Source organism: Cheilinus undulatus, linkage group 16 (assembly GCF_018320785.1).
Source record: "Cheilinus undulatus linkage group 16, ASM1832078v1, whole genome shotgun sequence".
NCBI classification, from domain to species: Eukaryota; Metazoa; Chordata; class Actinopteri; order Labriformes; family Labridae; genus Cheilinus; species Cheilinus undulatus.
In genome coordinates, this window is record NC_054880.1 from 35,090,843 (window position 1) to 35,115,988 (window position 25,146).

The 25,146-nt window shown below is 38.9% G+C and overlaps 1 protein-coding gene across 1 annotated transcript in view; it reads right to left on the minus strand.

Annotated features, from left to right (window-relative positions):
• c16h18orf21 (chromosome 16 C18orf21 homolog) overlaps positions 1 to 25,146 on the minus strand; it is a 39,706-nt gene that overhangs the window by 5,988 nt on the left and 8,572 nt on the right. The window contains exons 2-3 of the mRNA XM_041810010.1: positions 22,101 to 22,123; positions 19,587 to 19,807 (exon numbers count right to left, since the gene is read on the minus strand). Coding sequence (XP_041665944.1) covers positions 19,587 to 19,807; positions 22,101 to 22,123 — 244 coding nt within the window. The remainder of the gene's footprint in view (positions 1 to 19,586; positions 19,808 to 22,100; positions 22,124 to 25,146) is intronic.

Consider the following 25,146-nt stretch of genomic DNA (forward strand, 5'->3'; position numbering starts at 1 on the left):
TTTGTGAAATAGATTTTTTCTGTGTGCAATGTAAAACAATGTAAGCATCCAAAATAAAACTAGGATGTTTGGAAAAGCTGATAAAATTCCATGCTCTCTTTAACAGTAAGCAAATGGACATACTTAAAAATATAAAATATTACACAATTATTTAACTTTATGAATGAGGCATGAACATAGTACTGTTAGTTTTTCAGAATAGTTACTAGATTATTTCAAGGGGTCATTAAAATGCTGTAAAACCAATATCCCTAAAACTCCTATAAGGCCAAACCTTGATTTCCACAAACGAAGCTCCACAGTAAAAGAAAAGTATTTAACAGTAAACATCTTTTCATCAAGCTCATTATCTTTCAAACTGGAAACAACTGTCCCCTTTCTAAACTTAGCAAAGGAAAATCTGACTTTGATTACAATCGCTGCACAAAAAGAAGTCATAATGAGTTATGCTGATGATGCAGATAGAGCTGGAACAAAGCGTTTCAACACACCAAAGGATAAAATTAGCAAGGGATTATAAAGCTGGTACAATTTATCATCAAAGAACTCACAGTCTAAGAACTTATCTTTGCGTCTTCAGCGAAAAGAAATATATAAATAACACACAAATATAAAAGGGATGTTTTACTGTCACCACTTTGTACTTTAATAGAGGTACTCCAGAGAAACAGATGGAGCAGTGGTCCAGGGTGGGCTGAGTGCTTCACCTCTGAAGGACCTGTGTTTAAGTGTAGAGGAGGAAATATCTGCACGAAGAAGTTCTCAGTTTTAAAAGAGGGATAATGTTTGTGATGTAATACGAAAGAAGTGTTCCAGCATCAACCTGACTTTGGAAAAACTTAGACCAAAATAATGATAAAAAGAGATGGATTGAAGTGTTTTTCCCTCTATCTCCAGCCACTTTAAATGCCTTCAGATGGTTTCCACGGCACATTACATTTTGATCAAGGTTATTTAAGGATAGAGGTTATGGATCCACTATAATTAAATTTTGAGTCAAGTCATTTAATGTGGTTTTATCCCTGTGATAATAGTGAAATAAAAAGGACCACTAAAGAGCAATGTTTTACAGCACCCATTAATATTCAAGTGTGATAAAAAAAAATAAAGATAAATAACCATGGAAATCCCTAAGATTGATGTATCTAAAGATTTATCTGAAGTGTTTATTGCCACTAATAGAGAGATAGGACAGTGGACAGAGTCAGAAACAGGGACGAGAGAGTGGGGAACAACACAGTGAAAGAAGCACAGACCCAACCTGAACCCAGGCTGCCTGTGTACATGGGGCGTGACAAAAACCAACAGGCCATTTACGCCCCTCCATGAAATCTTATGAGGAGGAAACTATCATGAGGCCAAAAGACCATGAAGTTTGACCTTTAAGATTAATTCAGTTCATACTTGAGTCAGGGTGGATATTTGTGCACATTTTGAAGAAAATCCTTCAAAGGTTTCTTGAGATATTTTGTTCCAAAGGAATGGATGAATACCAGGCCTCAAAACCTAATCAGATCATGAGTCAGAGTGGACGTTTGTGTGAAGTATGGAAAAAATCCATTGACGATTTCTTGTGATATCACTGTAATAAACAGGGGAGACAATGTAGTCCGATTACCCTGACCACTAACCTCAGAATCCAAGAGATTCTTGGCAGTCATGCGATGCTGATGACACGACTGGACCAATGGACTTCTACGCTGCAATTATCATCAGAAAAATTCTACATACATTGAATACAGTCCCTGCACTTTACAAAAAAGTGAATTTTCTCACAGTTGAACTGATTTACCTGGTGTGGAGGTGACCAATATCCAAATTTATACAAGAGTCTAGAGGAGTCTTGTATTGAGGCTAGCTCTTTAACATATAAAAAAACCCTCATTTTGTCACAAACATTCTTTTAATCAAATGGTGATGTGCTATCAACTGAATAAACCTCGTGAGGTGAGCGACTGAGTAAAGATGTGGCATACACAAATGAGCCAGTTCCACAAAATGACTCTTTAATTTCAGCCACAGTAGCTAGCTCTTATTTCAGTGCCAGTTTCCTTTCCTCCATCCTTCGTTGTTGCTTGATCCACAAAGGAAAAGCAAAATTGGAACCAAATGAAGAGCCATTTGAGAGCCAAACAACCAGCTCTACTAAGCCGAGCCAAATGATCTGTATCTCTAAAAGATCAGCGTTTAATGTGCAAGACCGTGACAAAAATGTACTGAGCCAAACCAAAACGCTTTGTGGAAACGGACCATACAGGCTTTAGATGGAGTCGTTTTAAATTCCTGCCTGCTGCCATTTCTCCATGATGTTTTTTTTTTTTTTTTTTACAGTGCTTGAATATTTGACTACTTTTGAGACACAAAAGTAGCTTAAGAATCAAGAATGTTTTTATTTTCACATTTTGAACATTTGGTGTAGTTGTAAACACTTCAAAATATGGCTTTTTCAGTAGTGTTTGTCTATGCAGAAATCACTACTTGGTCCCCATCCCAAGGCATGTTCTGTGCTGCTGCAGGGCATTATCTGCAAAGAATCCATATTGGTTCATTCTTGAACCATAGTGGACGTTTGTGCAGATATAAATATAAATAAACATGAGGCCCAATGACTATTTACCTAAAACTTCCCAAATCTAATGAGTTCATAATAAAGCCAGGGTGAACATCTGTCTAAAGTTTTAAGAAAATCCCTCAGAAATGTCTGGAGATACCACAAGAAAGGTTGAGCATATGGCCCATTTACTTTTACCTCTGAACTCAAAAATCTACTCAGCCCATCCTTTTGTCAAAGTGGACATTTGTGCAAAATTTAAAGATCCCTTAAAGGTGTCTGCAATATTGCACTCACAAGAATTGCCCAGACAGAAGGGTTATCCAAAAGCATTATTTATCAAGCTTTGTTTATCATCTGTGCTTAGGCATACCAAAGTGGTTTATTCTTTTTTATGTAAGTTTGTCTTAAGATTTATGATAACTTTACAACTATAATTCTTTAATTTGCATTTAAATGGTTCATAGAAATAGGCCTCTTAACTTTATAGTTTTCAAATGAAACTTCAAATTAGAGTAGTTCAGTATATTTTAGTGCCACTTATCATCATATTTACATTGTGAACAATGAAGTCAAAGCTTTTTACGTCATCCCCTGCCATACTTGAGCTTCCGATTGTCTTTACGCACTTCCCTCCAGTCGATAATCCCAGCCATTCTAAACAGACGCTGGCTGTGAATACTCACACAAAGACTTCTTGTTCTTCAGTTATAAATAGCACAGCTGTAACACATACTGTAAGTGATCAGACAAGTGGACGTGTAGTCCACAGCCTGAGTTTCAGCCTATCAGTTTAGATGACTAACCGATTATTGCAGAGGATTAAAACTCATATCACGATGATGGTGTAGATGACACACAGGCAGACAGCTGGCTGTGGATGGATGTTTACAGACAGAACAACCCCATGTTGTGAACTGTCTTGTTCTCTGGTTACCACTAGTGGCCCCACTTTCACTAGTGGGGTTTCTATCCTAATGTATTGGGAAATTAAAACAATGTTTCAGAAATTTGGCTGAAGAAAACACTAACTTATACATGATTCCATCTACTACTCAGTATTAAGAGTCAACAGGTGGAAATATAGGTGGTGCTTTTCATGAAACAAGACACTGCAGAAGAAGAGGGCTCATGCTGTGTTGTATTATGGTCCAAAGACTACATCTTGGAAGGAAGGAAAGAGATTGACAAAGAAGGATATTAATGTCAGGATTAAACTGCTGAACAACTTTGAATATACTCTAGTTCTAGTAACAGTCCTGGGTGCCTAGTGAGAGAGGCCACCACGACACCTATAACTACTCTGAAGGAGTTACAAGCTTCAGCAGCTTCAATTCACCAAAAGGTATGTAGAAAACTCCATGGTCAAGTGGAAGAAAGTTCTTTAGGCTGATGAGGCCAAAACTGTGCTTTTTGGACATCAGACAAGACACCAAACACTGCACATCACCACAAACACACCACCCCCACTGTGAAGCATACTGGTGGCAGCATCATGCGGTGGGGATGCTTTCTCAGCAGCTAACCCTGAAAGGCTTAGAAAGGTACAGGGTAAAATGAATGCTGCAAAATAAAGGAAAATCCTGGAGGACAATCTTATTCAGTCTGCAAGAGAACTACACCTTGGAAGAAGATTTATTTTCCAGCTGGACATTGAGCCAAAACATACAGCTAAAGCGACATAGAAATAATTTAAAGACAACAAGGAAAATGTTCTGGAGTGGCCAAGACAAAGCCCAGAACTTAGTCCAATGGAGAATATGTGGCTGGACTTGAAAGGGCTGTTCCTGCCTGACAGAGCCATGAAATCTGTTTTCATTTTGACATTAAAGAGGCATTTTTGTAACTGTTTTTGTCAAAAAAGCCAAATTATGTTGACCAAGACTGCTTTATTGGTAAAACATCGATTTATTTTTTTAAAGTCACCGTGAGCATGTTAATCTAGAGAAGTCCTCCTTTATAAACTAAATTGGTTTCCACTGCAAAAAGTTGCATTTAAAAAAAAATAGTATATAAGTTTCCAGTAAGTTTATTTTTTTAACGCAAACAACGCCATACATATCACAGTATCTAATAAGCCTGAGAAAAATATTTTTAAAAATTGTGAAGACTTAAATTAAAATTTAGCAATTTATTGTTGACAAAGTAGGACCTTCACCTCCAAAACAACAAGGCTGATGTGACTCCATACAGTCGCTGCAGAGTATGAAGCACAATAACTTGAAATTTAATCCCGCCAATCACGTGTACCTATCTAATTTGTGCTAATCCTCAGACATGTAGTGCACGCACTTGGGGAGGGCTGCACGTGAAGCTGTGCCATGGAGAGATTTGCCTCCATCATCTATGGCTGTTGACCCTGGCTGTGGTCACACAGAGGCCAATAAACACATGGAGAGGCCGACACGCTGAAGGATAAACAAACACTAACACGCAGCTGGAGGAGATATTAGGGAAAGGGACAATTGATTTTTTGCACAAATGAGGATTTCTGATAGTTTTGCCATATGGTCTGAGAGAGACTTGTAAGAACATGATTAAACTGAAATCAGGAGTGTGTAAAGCTAAGCCTTGGTTTCTCTCTCACTCTGTTCATGGGGGTATTAGTTTTTAACATGAGACCTAAACACAGACAGCTACAGTTACACTTTACCTTGATCCTGCACACATACATCACAGCTGCACTGATTGTTAGCACCTGCCAATCAGCTAAACCATACATTAAAGAAAGCATGCAATCGAATATACCTTCTTTAAGGTACAAAAAAAACAAAAAACAAAAAACAAAAACAATCTTTGCACTTATTCTCATGGATAAGGCTTAAAAGGCACACATCCTTTGTTAGTTTCCACGCGTTCGGCTAAGGTTTCTCACATATGATGCATTGGTGCTGAAAAAGGCATGTAAAATAGTTAAACAGCTCACATGCACAGACACACAAACACATGCAGGGACCCACATAAATCAATCCTGCAAATGGACCCTTTCTTCTATTAATAGCCCATGCTCCATAAATACCTCCCTTCCTGTCCTTTCTTCCTCTGTGGTGCCAGAGGTCAGGCCGGGTTGATTAACTTGACCTCGGCAGTACGATACCACCCAGGAGGAGGGAGATGGGTCGTGTAACAGGATGACTGACACAATTAGGTGCCTATAAGAGGCTTTTAATTGAATAAAGGGTGACAAACATTTCTGGGATGTTGATAGTGTGACAGAGTTTCCAAAAATGTCCATGTGTGCGTGCAGTTTTAGGCACAAATATCTGCCTGTAATGTGTGTGAAAGTCATTTGAGAAGACATCAATACAGCACAAAGCAGAAGAGCAGTCAGGGGGATCGATGCGAGGCAAGCTGTGATGGTGCAGGCAGCCACTTAGTCACACTGTCTGGAGGCAAGCTGCCTGCTAAATACACACATAGAAACACGATCTGAATGTAGAGCTGCTGCCATTTAAAAGAGATGTCATATTTGTTTCTCCGTGTCTCTGTTTGTGCTGATAAAGGTCAGGATTCATCTGGAATCACGTCAACAGGTCTGACACAAAACAAACCAAAGCAGAGGGTTAGATGATTTAGCCTCAGCAAGTCAGAGTTATCAAGTAAACAAAATTACTTTAAATAATCTTATTGCCAGTGCTCCAGGGGTTAGGAGTGCTCCATGAGGTTTAAACGTTAATGAACCTGTGGAAACCATTAAATCAGCAATTTTTCACTGTGTAAAAATGCTGAACAAGGTTCTTAAAAAAGATAAACTGTGAGGCAAATGCTGCTTAATGGCCTTGTGTATTTTGCATTTACAACACTTAAATACGAAAAATAAAATCTTTCCATTGGCATTCCACGACATGATCCTCTTATTTATTCTAAATTTCCACTCTTAAATCTATTAATTTATTTTAACAATGGTCTCTCTGTTCACTTAGTGGAGAACTCCTCTCATTTTAGTTCAGTCTGAGCTTCTGATGGCTGCTCCAACATTAAACTGATGATTAGCATATCACAGTGATGCAGGGTCAATTAGTAGTGAAGATTAATAAAAGTTTTTTCTTTTACTGTTGTACAAGTTTGACACTGTGACACAGTTGTTGAAACTGCACTTATTCTTTGGCTTTCATCACATTTGAAGATCAGTTGTGGAGTCTGCAAAACATTGATATGCAAGTTAGTGCTTAAGGGCGTTTTTAGATTCATTCAAATGCATCTGAGAAAATGAGGTTTGTGCACTCAGATGCACAAAGCTTTGGATTTATAAAAAAACACATCCAGGCTCACATTTAACTTTATAAATCAGAATGAATGTCTGTACAGACATGTAGATGTAAATTAGCCTTAAGGTAACTCTGGTACAACGCATCAAATGGAAACATTTATGTTTTTTATTGTGCATGGTCCCCTTTACATGTTAAGGTGATTCTACTTATTGACTGGGCCCTTAAAGCAGCCTGCTGTGCTGCAGGTTGCAGCTACTCTCCACAAGTGAAATTTAGGAGTCAAGGAAACCACAATGCAGATAATAAGCAGTGGGACAAGATACTGATATGACAACATAAAGGTGTCCTGACTCGTGTGGCACAGTCATAGAAGTGCTGGTGCCAAATATTAATGCTTTCAATTAAAGAAAGGGCACTCTAAACAGATTTCTGTCACTCTGAATCTTCACTACTTACTGATTTCTTATGATAGAGCTTGTGACTAACAGGCGTGATGAGAACTGAAGCTGACTGGTCAAAGAAGAAGTTGACAGCAGGATAAGTGAATATGAAGAAAGCAAGATAATTCAGACATCAATGAAAAAGGTTTGGAACTGACTGAAATACATTTTATACCCTCCAGTTACTCAGACATCAGTGCTACCAAACCCAATACAACACAACACAAAGCAATGCAACAAAACACTATTGGACAAAAACCACAAGGAAACAAGACGCAACAAAACTTTAAAACGCAGGACAACAACAAAGAAAAGAAAAATGGAGCCATGGAATGCAAACCAACAGGATGCAAAGCAATGCAGTTCAAGGCAATACAATATAAAGCACTGCAACACAGAGCAACAAAATGAAAAGCAACCAAATGCAACACAAGAAAAAAGAACAAACCAAACCATGATTTCTTATGTTGTAGTAACTTCATACAACTCAACAAACCAACACTACAAAACTAAACCCAACTTAATGCAATGCAATGGATCAAAAGAAAATGACGATGTAACATAACAGAACATTATGCAAAGCAACAAAAAGCAATTTAACTAAAAACGCAAAGCAACGATACACAGGGCAATGTCAATTAAAGAAGGGAAAGCCCAAAGCAGCAGAAAAGAAAAAGCAAATAAATGCAAAGCAGCGAAGTGCAACGCTTAAAAGGAAAAAATGCTATGCAACAAAAGACAATGCAACAAAATGCAGAGCAACGAAATGCAACGCAACTTCTTCAGTTCACCTCTGCTGCTTCAGGATCATAATGAAACTAACAGAAAAGGAAAAGCAGATTTTTCCATCCCTACTTGCCGGTGTCTTATTTATAAAACAATGCATAGAATCCAGACTAAAAGTGCACATGAGCAAATCCTCGGAAATGGTATGCGCCCTAAATGATTCTGATTTATAAAACTGTGCCCATGCACCTCTTCACGCAATTCCCTCTTTATAAATTCTGGTCCACCTAAAAATGTGGTCACATAGATCTGCCTCCTGTTCCACCCTTTACATGCTTATTTATATTCAACCTTAACCAGCCAGTGCAAAGCTCCTTAAGAATGAAAATGCATATGAATGAGCTGGTAGATCAAAGGTTTTTGCTGATGAACCACAAATGCAACTGGAAGGAAGTCAAAGAGAAATAAACTCTGACACTGAAACTGAGGTGTTTGCAGAAGTAAGAACAGTTAGACAACACTCATTGTTAGGAATGGTTATTAAAAAAAAAAAACACAAAATAACTAACTGCTATGGTCTGCAGTATTTTCTAGCTTATTAATAATTGTTGATGATTAAAGTTTGTCCACCTACAATCAGGGGGAATGAAGGTGAGACTTTGTTTGTATGGCAGGTTTTAAAGGATACATTTTAACAGGATGTCATACTATGGAGAAAAATATGGCTCACTTGGCATGTGTATAAATGAAACTGTCCACTAATGATGATGTGGATATTAAATTTAAGTTTAAATTTTGTGAAATTAATTGTCTCAGATGCATACATATACTAACTGGCCTAGATTCACCACCTCAACCCCAATCTGCCTCCAACAAGTTTGTACGCATGCATCAGAGTTGGCTTATAGGTGCGCACATTTCAATGCCAGTTCTGCTTTTTATATATCACATCACAAGTGGCGCACAAAACCTTTATAAATGAGACCCCAGATGACTACAGGGTCAGTCAACTACTTGGCTATTTGTTTAAAATTAATTTTCCCATATTCCTCAGCAGTGTTGGGGGTAGTTCATTACAAAACAACCTACTCGTTTACAACAACTACATTTTTATTGCGTTTGCCATCCCAGGAGGGTAAGCAGGTATACTCTATAAAGACTGAAAAATAAATGGGTAGTCTCTTTCTACTCACTTATGGAGCGCTGTAAAAGACGTGCTGTTGCTTCCATTATATGACCTCGTGCTGACAGGATCAATTACATGAGAAATATATGCACATACATGCTGAAGAGGATCCACAGAGAACAGTAGCAGATTCAACCTGTGCCAGCATGGCCCTCAGTTGGGATTACCAAGTTCCAGAGTGGCTTTTAATAGTGGTGAGGAGAGGAGATAAAGAGAGGCTTGGGGGGTAATTGAGAGATGACACGCTGTTATGATGCAGCTTCAGGTTCACTTCATGAGGTTTATGTTGCATGAAGTTGGTGAGCAAAAATGATTCCAAATGTGCATCCACAAGTGTGTTTTTATGTTGATATTTCAAACCCAATTAAACCCAAGTTTCCAGTGGGGCTGTCAGTTGACCTGCCATGACTGCTGCTGCTACTGCATGTTACTATGCTTAAAATACTCCTCTACGCTCTTTGTTAAATCCACACACACGTGAGACGTGAGTGAGTGTTTCCACTTCCCAGAAGGTCCCCTGTGTTTATATCTATAGCGCTCAAAGCCACTGCTACTGTTGCTGTTACAGATCCCTTCCCAAATCCAATCCCCTCTTCTCATTCTGTCACTCACTGCTCACCCATGAGGTGTCACAACCCTCTCTGGAGCTTTCCCCCCCCGAGAGAAAACAGGAACTGCAAATCAAGACATGTCTGTGTCCTGTTTCCTGCCGGTTCCTCAAGTAGCCAGGGACATTAGTCCAGGAAAGATAAATATGACAGAGGGATTTTGAGGTGAGAGAAGCCCAAGAAGAGAGGGGGATAATGCAGGGGCGCAGGACGCTGTCAGGCAGATGAGCTGATAGAGAAACAAATAAGAGAGGGATTAGAGAGAGCAAAAAAAAAAAAACAGAAGAGTAAGGAATGAGATGATGAAGAGATGAGAGGTAGTAAGGAGGGTAAGAAAACTGGTGACATAAATCACAACTAGAGGGTGGATGCATGTCAGGGAGAAATGGCTCTGCTGGGAAAAGAGAAAGATTTGTCAAGTACTTGTGTTCTGTCACTTTGTTTTTCATGCCTGAATCATCCTTTAGTGTTGAAAAAAAGAGTTGTTTTCAGACAATGGCTTTGTGACTACAAATTACACCACCATGTTTATTCTACCATCTCTGAAGAAGAGAGGACATACATTTAAATAAAACATTTTTTAAACAGCTTTATTTCCTGCTGCCATACAGTTATTATGTTAGGGAAACACAGAATTTATTTTACTGAGAGGATTTTTTTTTTTAATAGAGAAGATACTCTATATGGACAAAAGTATCCAGCCACCTGACAGGGTCATCACAGTCCCTGATGACCCTGTATTCAAATACATGTACTTTCATATGGAGCCCCCCCCCATAGAAACTCGGCCATAGAAACCCATTCATGAAGCTCCCACCAATCTGCTACGGAATCAGCAGAGCGTTGGCGACCTTCATGTTCCATGCACCTTACCAATCACTGACACTGTTCTGTGATTTTAAGAGGTCTTCTGCATTGTGGCTGAGATGCTGTTGTTCCTAAATGCTTCCACTTCCTAATGATATCACTTACAGCTGACTGTGGAATATCCAGCAGAGATGACACTTCCCTTACCCCCCTATTGCAAAGGTGGCATCCATCACAGTAACACTCTTGAAGTTACTGAGCTCTTCAGAATGACCAATTTTGTATCTTTTGTATGTGTGGCAACAGGTCTGATTGAAACACCTGAATCCACTAATTAACAGGTGTGACCAAATAGTTTTGTCCATATAGTGTATTTACAGACCAAAACAAGGTAACTGAGATAGTAAAAGAGACGGAGATTTGCAAATGACATGTAGGAAAGGAACCACAGGTGGGAATGGAACCAGGTTGACCATTTCCACCTCAACAGTCCCTGCATATGGGCACAGTGACATAACCACTGGACTACTGGTGCCTTCCAGTCTCTAAAAATAATAGTCTTAAATATTTGATGATAGATGCCCTAAAATTCCACACAATCTGTGTCTGCAGTGTTTTGTGTATTCCACAGTTTTCCTTGTTGACTGGGTGCATTTCTGCAACGCAGCCCTGATCAACTGGGGACCTGAGATCAAAAGAGAACAAGTTTAGGTGAGAATTACAAAATGACGCGCCAACAAGTCCAGTATGATAGTCGCATTTAAACAAAAGGTAACATCGCCTTCCTAAAGCTGATTTTCTGTTCTCTTTGATATTATTTTATTTCTTGCTTCTACCATGAGTGAGAACTTTAGGAAGTTGAGAAGTTTATGTTTTCTAAGAAAGATGCGCGATGTCAAATAAAATCCTGTGGTTTTCCGCTCCAAAGATAAGCTTTCTTTGTCCACGGCGTCGTGTTTACTCCATGATTAACTAACCAACTGGCTGACCTGTAGTGAGTGCTACAGCAGGGGAGGGGATGTTGATATGAGATCTATGATCTGGACTGTGTGCATTGTGTTGTGTGTTGAAACTGACTGGATGATTTGTGCACAGGTCAATCTGCTTTATATTAACTAGCATGTGCTGGCAGAGGCCTCCACTATAGTTAGACTTGGCATTAGGGCTGAACGATTTGGGAAAATAATCTAATTGTGATTTTTTTACCCAATATTGCAATTACGATTAAATATGCAACTATTTCTTAAGTTCCTCATCTCATGTATTTTTCAACAAAAACAAGCAATAATTCATTCTATACTATAACCAACACAATATTAGATTAAACCAGGGCTGGACAATTTTGAAAAAATATCTAATTATGATGACTTCGACTCATTTTGCAAATTGGATATGAACTGTTGTATTAAAGTTTGTGATAATTTTAATATAACTCATATTTAACAAGAAAACATACAGATAGGAAAATAGGATTTTTTTTTGTACACTATTCTAAAAATATGCCACTAAAATTGTTGCATGATATGTAATGCATAATGTCTCTGCTGCAAAAAACATTTTTAAACTGGTACTTTTTCACAAATTTTAGGTTAAAGGAATACTGCACCTTTTGCGATTTGAAAATTGCAGCAGGCCATATTGCAATTTCATCTCAGCTGTGATTAACTGCCCAGCCCTACTTGGCATGTATCTCAGAATGTCACTTCTGGTATGTGATGGAGGTGGGCCAAAGCATGGGCTGTGGAATTGCAAAGTCTGACCAGAAAAGGAGCCAGAGACAAGAGTATGTGCAGTTCGAGGGTTAGAATAGATGCAATTTTCTCTGTATTTCTAGTGCATTCAGCAGGTAGCCAGCAATACCATCCAACCAAGACTTCCTTTTTTGTAGGTCATTTATGTCTGCTACATAGTCAGGGTATATGCAGGAATCTTGAAGTTAATTTTAATACCTTTTTAAGACTTTTTCAAGACCTTCTCAATATTTTTTAATACCTCACCGCCACTTCAAGCTGTAACCATTTACATCAGTGATATTTTTAACTTAACAGTTTCAGTTTGTGATAAAGACTATAGACCACTATGATACAACAAAATTCAAATAGGCTGGGATAGTTACTCTTTGTGCTTCTGAATTTCCACCAGCCTGCCCGCTCTGGCGCTCTCAGAGACAATTAACGAGCGCACCCACAATAGCCTAGTTTTTTATGTACCTGTTCATCTTCGTTTTTTAATAAAAATGAATAAAATCACACACTTTACTATGTTTTTGGGACTCAAACTCTTGGACAGCTAATTCAGAAAAAATACTTTCAAAATTTAAGACTTCATAAAGTCGTGATAAGACTTTTCAATACTTTTTAAGGGTCTTAATTTTCCCAAAATTGATTTATCACCTTTTAATACTTTTCAAGACCCCGCGGATACCCTGATAATGGCTGTCAGTTCCTTGTCAATTACGTTTCCAAGTGAAAAGCCTGTTCATGTGGTTCTTGTGACCTTTAACAGTAAAAAGTAAGTCACACTGAAGCTTCAAAGAAAGAAACCATTTTGTCTTGTGAAATATTCACAATTAACACGTGTTCAATTTGCCAAAATAACATGCTTATGATCAATCATTTCTGATGCACTCTGTGTAGTTTGTAAATCTATATTTTGGCTTTTGCAACTCAGTGTTGGGTTCATTTTTCACTCAAGTTGAAATGTTTGATCGATAACTTATTCTTAGATGTACTTGTGTACTTATAATTTGTTTAAAGAGAAAACACATCAATGTCAGATTTATGCTGATATGAGCTAGAATGTCATGATAGCTTGGTTTCACCTGTTTTTGCAGTCCAAATAGACCTTTTACCCTGTTTACTATAAGTTAACTGATGTGTGGTAAAAGTTTAAAAATACAACAAACTGAAACCAGAAGACTAACCCTAAAAAGACACTATATACTTTTTTTAGAATGTCTAAAAGGAGATTTGGGCCTTCTTACTCTGATGTGTTTTTTCAGTTCCCAGCCTCTCGAATGGATTCAGGTCAGGGCTTTGTAAAACACTGTATCAGGTAGAATCATTTCAACTGCCAGAACATGAATGTACACAACCAGGACAGCCTGAACTAAATCCTTTTCTTCTTGTAGCATACTACCCTGCTGGGAGATGTAAATGTAGGCTCACGGTGGGAGAGCAAAACAAAGAAGACGTAGGAGCTCGAACTATCCTTGGCTCCATTTAGGGTCTGTCTTACAGAGCGACAATCCAACAACTTATTTCCATATCCATAGCTGGATAACCTTCACAGTCTGCATAAACATACCTGATTCATAATACATCCAAGACACAGAGCTGACAAAAGAGAGAAGCGTAAACATTCATCCTAAAGGGAGAGAAATGACAAGGGATTTACACCCTGGAGTATAAATACTTCACATGATCATGTGTGCAAGTGAGAATCTGCAGCGTCTGGTCACGTTTTTTTGATCTGTCAGATGTTTTTATGCTTTTTTTTTGTAAATCATTGACCTATTTCTCTTAAACACATACATTTATTGACAGAGAAATAATCAATATATAGGAAATGAAATTCATTTCAGTTGTTCATCATAGTGTTTGGAAGACTACAGAACATATTTGTGTTAATTTTGGCCTGATAAAACTACTTCAACTAATCCAAACCAAAGATTAAAAACAAATGGCACTTCAAAGTGTTCCACCGCACCACTTATCCTCAACAACATCCCAGACATGTTTTGACAGTTGGAAGAGTGCTAGGAAGCATGCACGGTTATCTGCTTCTGCAAAAACTCACACTTTGTTTTGAATGTCTGTCTAACTTTCAGCACAAACAGAACAATGAATTTATTCAGCAGCATGTTTTGAGCAGTTCTCCAATAAATCCTCGTCTTTTCTGTTTGTGCCACGTGACTAACAATAAGAAAGGCAGAAAAATGTGTTTGCATATACAACACTCAACCGGGTCACCCTGAAACAAAACTGTGAATCAAAAATAAAGGATTAAACTAATTCTGGACACGTGGGCAATCAGGCCTTTTTCAAACATGACAAACAACTGGTTAAAAATAAAAGGAATACCATCTGAAAATGTTCAAAATACTTCTTTAAATACATCTGATTCTCCACTTATCCTACCTAAGACCCCATGCTTTTATTTATAAAGAAGATGCAGGCAGGTGCTAATCTTTTTATTCAGGCTCCTGTGCTGAGCCCCGTCAGGGTTGTTGTGTTCTGTTCATCAGTTTGGAGCCACTGAGGCAGAGAAAACCAGTCTACATTCTTGGCTTTATCTCTCCGCTTCACCACTCTAAATTTTCAGGGTATCGCCTCACTATCACCCCTCTGATGCCTCTCGAACCTCTAGTATATTAGAGGCAAGTGACCGTGAAACAGGAGGTAAAAATACCTCTAAGGACAGGCTCGGGGTGTATCGCTTTACGAGGAAGTCTCGTGACAAGCTAGTATCAACATTCTCCATGTGGATGTGAACACTGTTGACAAATGAGTCAGAGGAGAGGTGCACAGTCATGGCAGGGGCCTTCGGGGTACAAAACACAACAGAGTTATTTTGGAGTATGGGGGGTGAAGCCACTAAGACTTATACAGGTTTAAAGCTCACATGAAATAAGTATGGATGTAAATATTTGAACTATAATAACATTCCTTATAATACTTTGTGATTTCCAAGAAAATATAAGAATGCCAATGACTCATCATGCAATGGAGGCTGAACTATTTTGCTTGTATAGATCTTATTATTTGTTTTTGCATTTTTGAGTGGCCACAACATATAACTTATATACAATGCTGATAGAGCGTGTTTACCCCTTAGATGGTTTTTTCAGAGGAAAGGTTATTGAAAAGCTTAAGTCAGGGGAAGGATACAAAAAATCCAAGGTACTAAACATTCTCCAGAGTTCAGTTAAATCCATCATCAAGAAATGGAAGGAGTATGGCACGTGTAAATCTGCTAAGATCAGGCCATCCTCACAAACTGAGTGTGTTCAAGACTAGTGAGACTCTGCATACAACAAATGTTGGCCGGGTTCTTCACCAGTCAAAGCTTTATGGGAGAGTGGCAAAGAGAAAGACTCTGTTGAAGGAAACTCAGATTAAACCTGGACTAGAGTTCACTGAAAGGCATGTGAGAGACTCCATGGTCAAGTGGAAGGAAGTTCTTTGGTCTGATGAGACCAAAATGGTGCTTTGTGGAACTGGACAAGATGCTATGTTTGGCAGACACTAAACACTGCATATCCCTAAAAACACACCATCCCCCCTGTGGAGTGTCGAAAGAGTCCTGGTTGTGCAACACTTATTCCATTTGAGAATTATGAGCTCTTGGAATTACAGTACACTGTGCTCTTGGGAACCTCTGGTGCAGCAGATTTTCTGTATCCTTCCCCTGATCTGTGCCTTCAACAATTCTGTCTCTGAGCTCTGCAGGCAGTTCCTTTGAGCTCATGGCTTGGTTTTTGCTCTGGTATGCATTGTCAGTGTTGAGGCCTTTTTTAGACAGGTGTGTGGCTTTTTAAATTGTGTCCAATCAATCTAATTTACCACAGGTGGACTCTAATCCAGGTGTAGAAACATCTCAGCAACGATCCACAAAAATGGGAGGAACTTGAGCTTAATTTTAAGTATGGGTCTGATGAAGGGTCAGTGTGATGTTTCAGTTTTTTCTTTGCCATAAATTTGCTAGAAATTCTAAAATTATGTTTCTGCAGTGCACTGTGTATATATTAATATTATATAAAGAACAGGTATGATCAATTTTAAGCAGGAGACTTTCAAATTTATTCTTGCAGCACTATCTTATATTTAAGCTCACCTGAAAATATAGACGGCAGCTACATTCTGGTAAAATATCGCACTGCATTAAAAAAACATTGGTACATTTTCTCCACTTGAATTTCCAATCAGACCCTGAATCTGCCCTCATAGGTGGAACAGGACGGCTCACACAACTACTGCTGCCTCCAAAGGTTCTCTTACACCATGGCAACTTTTTCTCTTGCAGTCCATGGCCTGACTTTTCTTTTTCACCTTTTTTATCTTTCTACCTTCCAAGTTTTTGTTTTGTTTTCCTGCCTCTGTTTCGGATTCCTGAGTTATACTCCCCTCTCACTACTTTCTATTATTCCTGCTCTCTCCATCCATCTTTGTCTTCTTCTTTGCCCTCGGAGTCAATGGTAATATAGTGGAGAGTGGGTTTGGAGTGCCTTGCCTGTGAACACTTGCATACTAAATGACCCAACCACATTTTAATGAGGCGGCATTTCCACTAGAGCTGCTCTTCATTAGCCTGATGTCAGATCTTCTGTGGTTCTCTTCTAAACCTGCTTTCGGATGCAGGAAAAGGGGGGGTGTGACCCTACTGCCATGAGGTCCACTGCAGCCTTCCTCGCCTAAATGAGCTTATCACTATAGTGGCTGTGTTCTCGCCAAAACAAGCTTTCCATTTCTTCCCGCCTGCTGCAATCCATTAGGAGGAGAGACAGAAAGTAGCACAATAACAATTCAGAGGACTGTGGGACGGAACAGGCTGAGTGTTGACAAAGCGCTGCCTGGCAGCACTACTTCTCTTACAGTTAAGCTTAATGGGACCACTGTACAAACTGTAATGATGAGTGGAGCGCCGTAATGAAACCAGGCACTCTCTGTTGATTGAAAATAAATGACTTCATAAACGTAAATGGAAGAATGGCAAGAAACAGTGCATTCAGGGGCAATATGGGGCTTGTGAGAGTAATTATAAATTAGGATGTGATACTATTTTGATTACACTAAAGAAACTATCTTGTATCTACCCTCCTTTTAATGCCAGTGCACCACATAAGACAAGATTTAATGAATTCTGTGCATAAGATGCACTCTTGGTGCCAAATGTTAATCTAAAAGTTGATCTGCGTTCTATACACCAGAGACACTTCTATTCTGAAGTCATGACTGACGCAAACAGTTTTTGAGCAGGTATTATGAAATACCCTAAAAGTTCAATTAAAATCAAATTATAACGGCCTCTGCATCACCCTGCTCTCTGAAACACCTATTTAAATACCACTATCACAGAAGACATTGCACCTCATTCACCAGCATTTCTTAAGATGAAACCTGTCTTTAAAACCCACTTATGAATTTCAAATCTAAGAGTGGTACAGAGCACTCTTATGCACATTTTAGTACTGATATAACAGGGTAAAATGATTGCTGTTGCACTTTTTAGCACTCAAGTAGGCCGAATTAAGAAAGACACAATAACATACATCATGAACTATGCTTAATTTATCATTAAACATTTACTTAAAACAAAAAACCTGAATCATTTTTCCCATGATTTCCTTTAGGAGGTTAGGTTAATATTGATGATTATGGCTTATAGCTCTTAAAAATAAAAAATCTCAAAATACTTAAATATTGTGGGAAAGTCTAATTTATAACACCCCAGCAGGACCACAGACTGATTGGCTCTACGACACATCACTAGTAGGTTGTCTCCACAAAGCGGTCCAGCTTAGTTCAGTACGGCACAACACGCATTTTTTTCTTTTGCGTTTCCATACATCAAAAGTTGGAAAAGGTCCCCAGAAACTGACCAGTACATCCCACTTTTTGGCACCCTTTTGTAGGGGTACCAATCTTACCTATTGACGTCACTTTCAGTGTGGGACACAACTGTGGCTGTCTGCTCAATGAGGAGTGGGTGAAAACAAGAGAAAAAACAAAGTCAAATCAGCTTAAATTAAGGCGATTTGGACCTGACAGAGATCCTTACTGTTTACTAGTCCTTGGATATTGATATGTGGCCACAACTCAAGTTTCCTGCCATTTATATGGACCAGATTTTAAGTACACGAAGCAGAGCCTGAAGACTCATATCAGCCTGGTTTATCCGTGATGGATGTGAAACTACATTAACGCTGAAGTTTTGTGAATACGAAGCTTTACACCCATTGATTCTCTGTATTGCATCTAGTTATTCACCTACTTCTTACTTTAGGTAACCTGTGAAAATATTAGACTGTGGTTTTTGAATATGATTATTTTTAATGTGATAAATTCATGGTATAGCTCACAACTTTTATATTATGTGGCATAAACTTTAACAGACTAGACATATTCACACATTAACATGTTGTTACAACTCAAAACGTTTCTGTACACATATTCCCTCAGCTGAGGATCTGTACTGACCACGGTTAGCATAGTTAAGAAAACTTATTAAAAAATTTCAGTTCTTGGGGCGCCGGTGGTCGAGTGGTTAAGGCCCGCACCATGTACGTGGGTGGCCTGGGTTTGAATCTGGCCTGTGGCACCATTTCCCGCATGTCTCTTCCCGCTTGCTTCCCTGTTTCCAAGTCTATCCACTGTCCTCCTCTATCCAATAAAGGCACGAAAAGGCCCAAAAATAAATCTTAAAAAAAAAAAAAAAACACAAAAAAAGTTGAAAGCTGAAATAAAGCCATTTGCTGCTTAATCCCGACTGATTTCTATCACTCATCCCTTCTTCAGCTCAGCCGCAGAAATAGCAGACTCACACCACATGTGATGTCACATCCATGGCCTTAACAACCCATCCACCATGGTGTTACACATATAATTAAACTGTCCTTTTCCCCTTTCATTTGGAGCAGCACTATCCAAGTATTTCTCATACTTAAGAGTCCAGTGTGTGATTGTTTTTACAGCTTATCTTAATTTCAGACATTATTGACAGCCTTCCATTTCCCATCTCACTTCTGTTTACCTTCTGTGTTTGCACACTGCCCTGCAGTCTCTGCTTTAGAGGGATGTTTTTCTATGCTAATCAGGAAAAACTGGCATGATCTTCCACCTTACAGGCACATGGCATTCAGTCAGTTTAAGAAAGCAGGTGTGAACTACTCAGCAGTTTAAGAACACATCATGATTTGTAAGTATCTGAAGAACCAATTTAAAAAAAAACTTAAGACACTGTTGAATGAGGCCTGTTGTTTATCTGGGAGGACAGTGTGCTGCAGTGCGGCACAATACATAGCCAGGTCTGTGGGGTTGAAGTGTTTTGTCTTCTTACCAGTAATGAGCAGGACTTTTGGAAGCGGTGCAGTAGTTCTTTTTGCTTCAGGCTGAGTCGTTTGCCCCTGGCCTGCCTACGCAGGACGCTCTGCATCCGTGCCGATGGGCGCTGCTTTGGCCGCAGTCTCACCCGTTGATTGTCTGGCTGCAGCCACTGATAGCAGCGAGGGCACACGGGGGGGCTCTGCACCAGACTGGAAGATTTCTGATTTGTTTTTTCTGAGAGAAGAGAAAGGGCATCAGAAAATGTATAAGCAAATCTTTCATTGTGCAGCTGTAATTCTGATACAGTGGCTGCATATTTTACTACATATATCGTTTGCTTTCTCACAATTTTCTAAAGCTGGCAGCTTAAATGTTGGGTTGAGAATAACAAGTGGACCATTTTCTATCCCTTTAAGGTAACATATTAACTAAAAAAAACAAAAGAGTTGAGGACAGCTAGATGATAGATCAATATTTCAATCTTTGTTTTAGCTGCTACACAAATTTCAATCACAGCAGTGTTCATTATTACAACAGCCAATAGCTCTTCTCTTCACAGGCAAAAATTGACTTTCTTAAGTACTCTCTTTATCCAAACATCATATTGAATCTTTTGCTTTTTGTCACCAGAATAAAGCTTTACAAGGGTAAAAATATCAATTTTAGATGACAAGCAATTAAGTTTTCAACTGGTACTCTGAACAGTGTGTCTGTCTCTCAGGGACTGGTGCTAATTTGGAGGAGAACTGTCTGAACAGCTGTGCTGTTACCTATTGATGTGGTTTTTGGCTGGCATGGCCCTGTGTGTGTGTGTGTGGGTGTGTGTGTGTGTGTGTGTGTATTTGAGAGAGTTTGATCTGAGGCAGTGTGCCTCGGACAGCTGGCTGACTTGGTTGTGTTTGGCAGAGGTTTTCGTGAAATATCTGCCTTGACAAACAAAAGGTGCTAGTTTACTACTCATTTCTGTTCTTCTTTGTTAGTGCACTTCAGAACATCTCTGATGAAAACAAGCAGGAGTGAATACGGAGTAAAAACAAAACTAAAAAGTTGGATTGTTTACAGGTGCATCTAAAAAAATAGATATCAGGTTTTTGCCCCTCGTAATTTTACCTCAAATAGTTAAACTTCCATATATTCTAGATTCATCTCAAACAAAGTGAAATATTTCCAGTCTTTTTTTTGTTCAATCTTAATGATTGTGGTTTACAGCTCACGAAAATCAAAAATCAACTATCTCAAAATATTACAATATTGTGGAAAAGTCCAATTTGAAAAGGTTTCCTGAACCTTCATTCTCGCATTCTGCTTAAATCCACACAACCCAACATGGGGAAGACTGCTGACTTGACTCTTGTCCAGAAGACAATCACTGACATCCTCCATTATGATGGTAAGCCACAGAAGGTCACTGCTGAAAGGGCAGGCTGTTCTCAGAGGCTGTATCAAAGCATTCATGGGAAGTTGACCAAAGAGAAAAGTGTGGAAAGAAAAGGAAAACAACCAATGTGTATGAGCTTAGTCTTCAGAGGATTGTCAAATAAAGCAGACTGAAGAACTTAGGGGAGCTTCACAAGAGGTGGACTGAGACTGGAGTCAGTGGATCAAGAGCCACCACACAGACAGGTCCAGGAAATGAACTACAAGTATGTTGTTCCTAGTGTTGAGGTACTCTTGAACACCAGAAACCTCATCACACACCTAAGGAGAAAAAGAACTGGACTGTGGTCCACAGTCCTGTTTTCAGATGAAACTAAATTTTGCATTTCATTTGTAAATAAAGGCCCCAAAGTCTGGAGGAAGATTAGGGAGACACAGAATCAAAGGTGCTTGGAATCCAGTGTAAAGTAGGCTGCTGCTGTTGGTCCACTGGGCTTTGTTAAGATTTTACAGCCCTTCATGTTTCCTTCTAATGAGAAGCTTTATGGAGATGCCGATTTCCTTTTCCAGTAGGACTTGGCACCTGCCCACTCCCAGAAACTGGTTTGCTGACCATGGTATTACTTTTGATTACTTTGAATGGCCAGCCAACTGGTCTGACCTGAACCCCATAGAGAATCTCTGGAAGAAGATAAGAGACACCAGACTCAACAAAAAAGATTAGCTGAAAGCTGCCAGAGCTACCTGGGCTCCATAACACCCCAGGAGGACCACAGACTGATTTGCTCCATGAGACGTAGCATGGATGCATTTATTTGTGCAAACGGGGCTTGAACCAATTACTGAGTGATAAATGAGCAGAATTTTACAGACAGTCAATATTTCTGTATGTTGAATCCTTTTTGGACTGATGCTTTGTGATATTCTAATATCCTGAGATAGTGGATTTTTGATTTTCATGAGCTGGAAGCCATAATCATCAAGACGGAAACAAGAAAAGTATTGGAATATTTCACTTTGTATGAGATGAATCTAGAAAACATGGAAGTTTCACTTCTTGAATTAAATCACAGGAAAAAAAGAGAACTTTTTCACAATATTCTAATCTTTTAAGATGCACATGTAAGTATCTGGAGGTCTAAAAACTTACTGTCTGCCTCCATGGGCCGCTGCCTGGAGAAGAAAAAGAAAAGCAAATCAAAAATGTTGAACAGATAATTGGACCGGATAAGAGTGAGATAAAATATTAACAAGTTTTAATTAAAAAAATAACACTTTAAGATGATTAGGAAGTAAAGATTGAATAATGAAAGCTTTTATGAATACTTCAAATCCCTTTGGAGAAAAAGCTGTCATAATTAATTCAACATTAATTCATTTCAAATGTTGGATTTCCACTAAAAAGCTCCTTTCAAATGAGACAAACAAGACAAATGAAGAGGGAACATATGAACACATGTTGTTTGAAATGGTTTATGATTTTATGTTCTGAGAGAATCTTGGCGAAAGAATAATTCTGCTGAAATGATTCAGAGAAATAAACCATACAAGATGGTAAATTTGGGAACAATTCTTCCTTCTGTGTGCAGTGGAAACAATATAGGGCAACTATCCAGACCATTTCAATTACTTCCCCCCTCCCTTTGTAAATGACCGCTAGGCTGCCTTCAGGTCTGGCACGCTCGCAGTGAGACATTTATGAAAATGTTTTACCTAAGCCCCCGATGAGTCCCTCTAAAATTAGCCTCAGGCTTAAAATATGAAGGGAAATTTGTTGTCCTGCTGCACGTGTGACACTGACTGACAGAAACAAGGAAGAGGAGGGGGTGTACAGCAGACTTTAATCTGGAGTTGACCTGTCGGCGGCTGCTAGTTGTTGATGCTCTGTGCGTGCATTATCATCTACCTCTTATATGAGATGCTGCATTATATCGTTTGATGATGTTGGATGATTTTCAGTCTCTCGTTCCAAAGGCTGAGTCACTGTCCCTTGATCCCCCCGAACAATTTAATAACCATTGACTGGATTAAGCTGTCAGATTATATAGGAGCTGTGTCAGGAAATACTGGAAATGGGAAGCTGTTTGAGGACAGCACGGTGGATTGTGACTCTGCAGAGGACTGATAATGACTCATAGGCCTTGAACATTTACCAAAAATACTCTTAACTATTCAGGAAGCATTCATAGCTGATTTTAAAGCCTTCTTTTACCGTTAATCCTGCTTCATTTTGATCGTCAAGTATCATTAATGGTACTTGACCACTAAAATACCCATTCTGAGAGCATAAGAGGACACATTCTTCACTGCTTAGCAGTACGAGGAATGTTTGAAACCCATGAACAGACCACTAACAACAACAGTGCCGAGAAGCTGGATTCTTGGGGCATTTTGTTTCCACCACATCTCCCTTCCTGCTGTGTCCATGATGAGCCATCTCTCAGAAACCTAGCCCTGTAAAGACTTCTCCCACTGCCCTAATCTTATTAACATGCTTGACATGCATCTCCTTTTAAGTGCACGCTACTCAGCGGCAGTGATGAGCGCTGAGATACGAGACCAGCGCATGAACTGCTGACAACTAGGAGAGGCAAACAATACAGCAAGAGGGGGTTGGAGTGTATTTTGTTGACTTTAATGTAATATTGTAATTACAGATAAGAGTGCTTGCTAAGACAATATGTTAAAAAAAAAAAAACAATCTGGGAACATTTTATTACCGCCATCAGGGAAAATCAGTTTGACTGCTGCTGTGGGACAAAAACTTCTGCTGTGCTCGTCTCCAGATGTGCTACCTTGTTGTTTAAAAGTAATCTGTTCAGATTAAAGGTGGATAAAATGGAAGTACAAAGACAATGTGAAACTGTGAAATCCAGTTTTGATTTTTTCTGGATAAAAACTCCAGTTTGTGTTGTGATCTGGACTGGAATAACCTTGATCCCAGCAGAAAGGGTGGACTAAAAAATAAAAAATAAACAACTAAAAAATATACTTAAAATGTCACGGACAGCACTGGGATGAGAGTTTGACACCACACGTCTGCTCACTCCTTCCTATCAGCCACTTGAATGTCTAAGTCTGGTCAGGAACAGACTGGAAGGGATAATCAGGTCTGCACTGAAGAGCAAATTATCAGGACCGACCTCCTATCCAGCCATGACTTATATCCAACCAGGGTGAGGAAACGGGCAGGTAACATTGCTGCAGACCCCATACAAATGCAGGCAAAAACAACAGTAAGTGTTTCCTCATCCATTATATTAACCTGGGGAAAACCTAGGGAAACATTGATTATGATATCTTTTACTGTCTAGAATTTTAATTTTTGTATTATGACTTATTAATCTGCTGTGTTACCTGGATTGGTCTAGGTTACTATGGGTTTTTATTCTTGGTCTTCACTGTTACTCTGGAATCTTACATATCTGAGTCTTGCTAACTTGACATTGTTTTTGTGTTTTTAATGTTCTACTGGGTTTATGAAGTTGAGTTACATTGCTTGCAGAGTCCTCCATGGGTTCTTCTGTTGTTGGGGTTTTGTCTTTCTTGTGATGTTTTGCTGTTGTGTTTGACATTTTGTTGTAGTTGTTCTTCTGCTTACTGTCAAAGCACTTTGTAAACCTCTGTTTTTAAAGGTGGTATATAAATTAAGTTTATTATTATCATTATCATTATTATTAATCTGGTATTTGAGTTACAGTGAATAGAATAATTACTTACAGCATCTGAGTAAGGTAAACCGATTGTCCTAAAAGGATTATTTAGTGCAAATATGCAGATGTTGTGAGACACGTAACCACAGTGAGCTTTCGTACAGTATTTTCAGATACAGTAACGCAGTAAGAGACACTGGAAGATATTTTACATTGAGTAGGGCTAGGATGATTTTTAAATGAAAGTTCTATTTTCTGATTTCTATTATCTGACACTGTTTGTTGAGTGGCCATAAGAGTTAGTCTGCAACTGTTGAGCGGTCATTAGAGTAATTTGCAGACTTTTGAGTGGTTATCAGAGTAACTTCCTGACGGTTAATTTTTCATCAGAGGAATTCTGTGGCTGTTTCCAATTACCAGAGTGACAGTTTCTGTGTCAGGTTAACCATGACCATAATAATGATAACAGAAAGACTTGAAATGGCAGCAAGAAGGCTCTCTATGGTTAAAATGCCCTACCTCATATGCACATTTGCACTAATC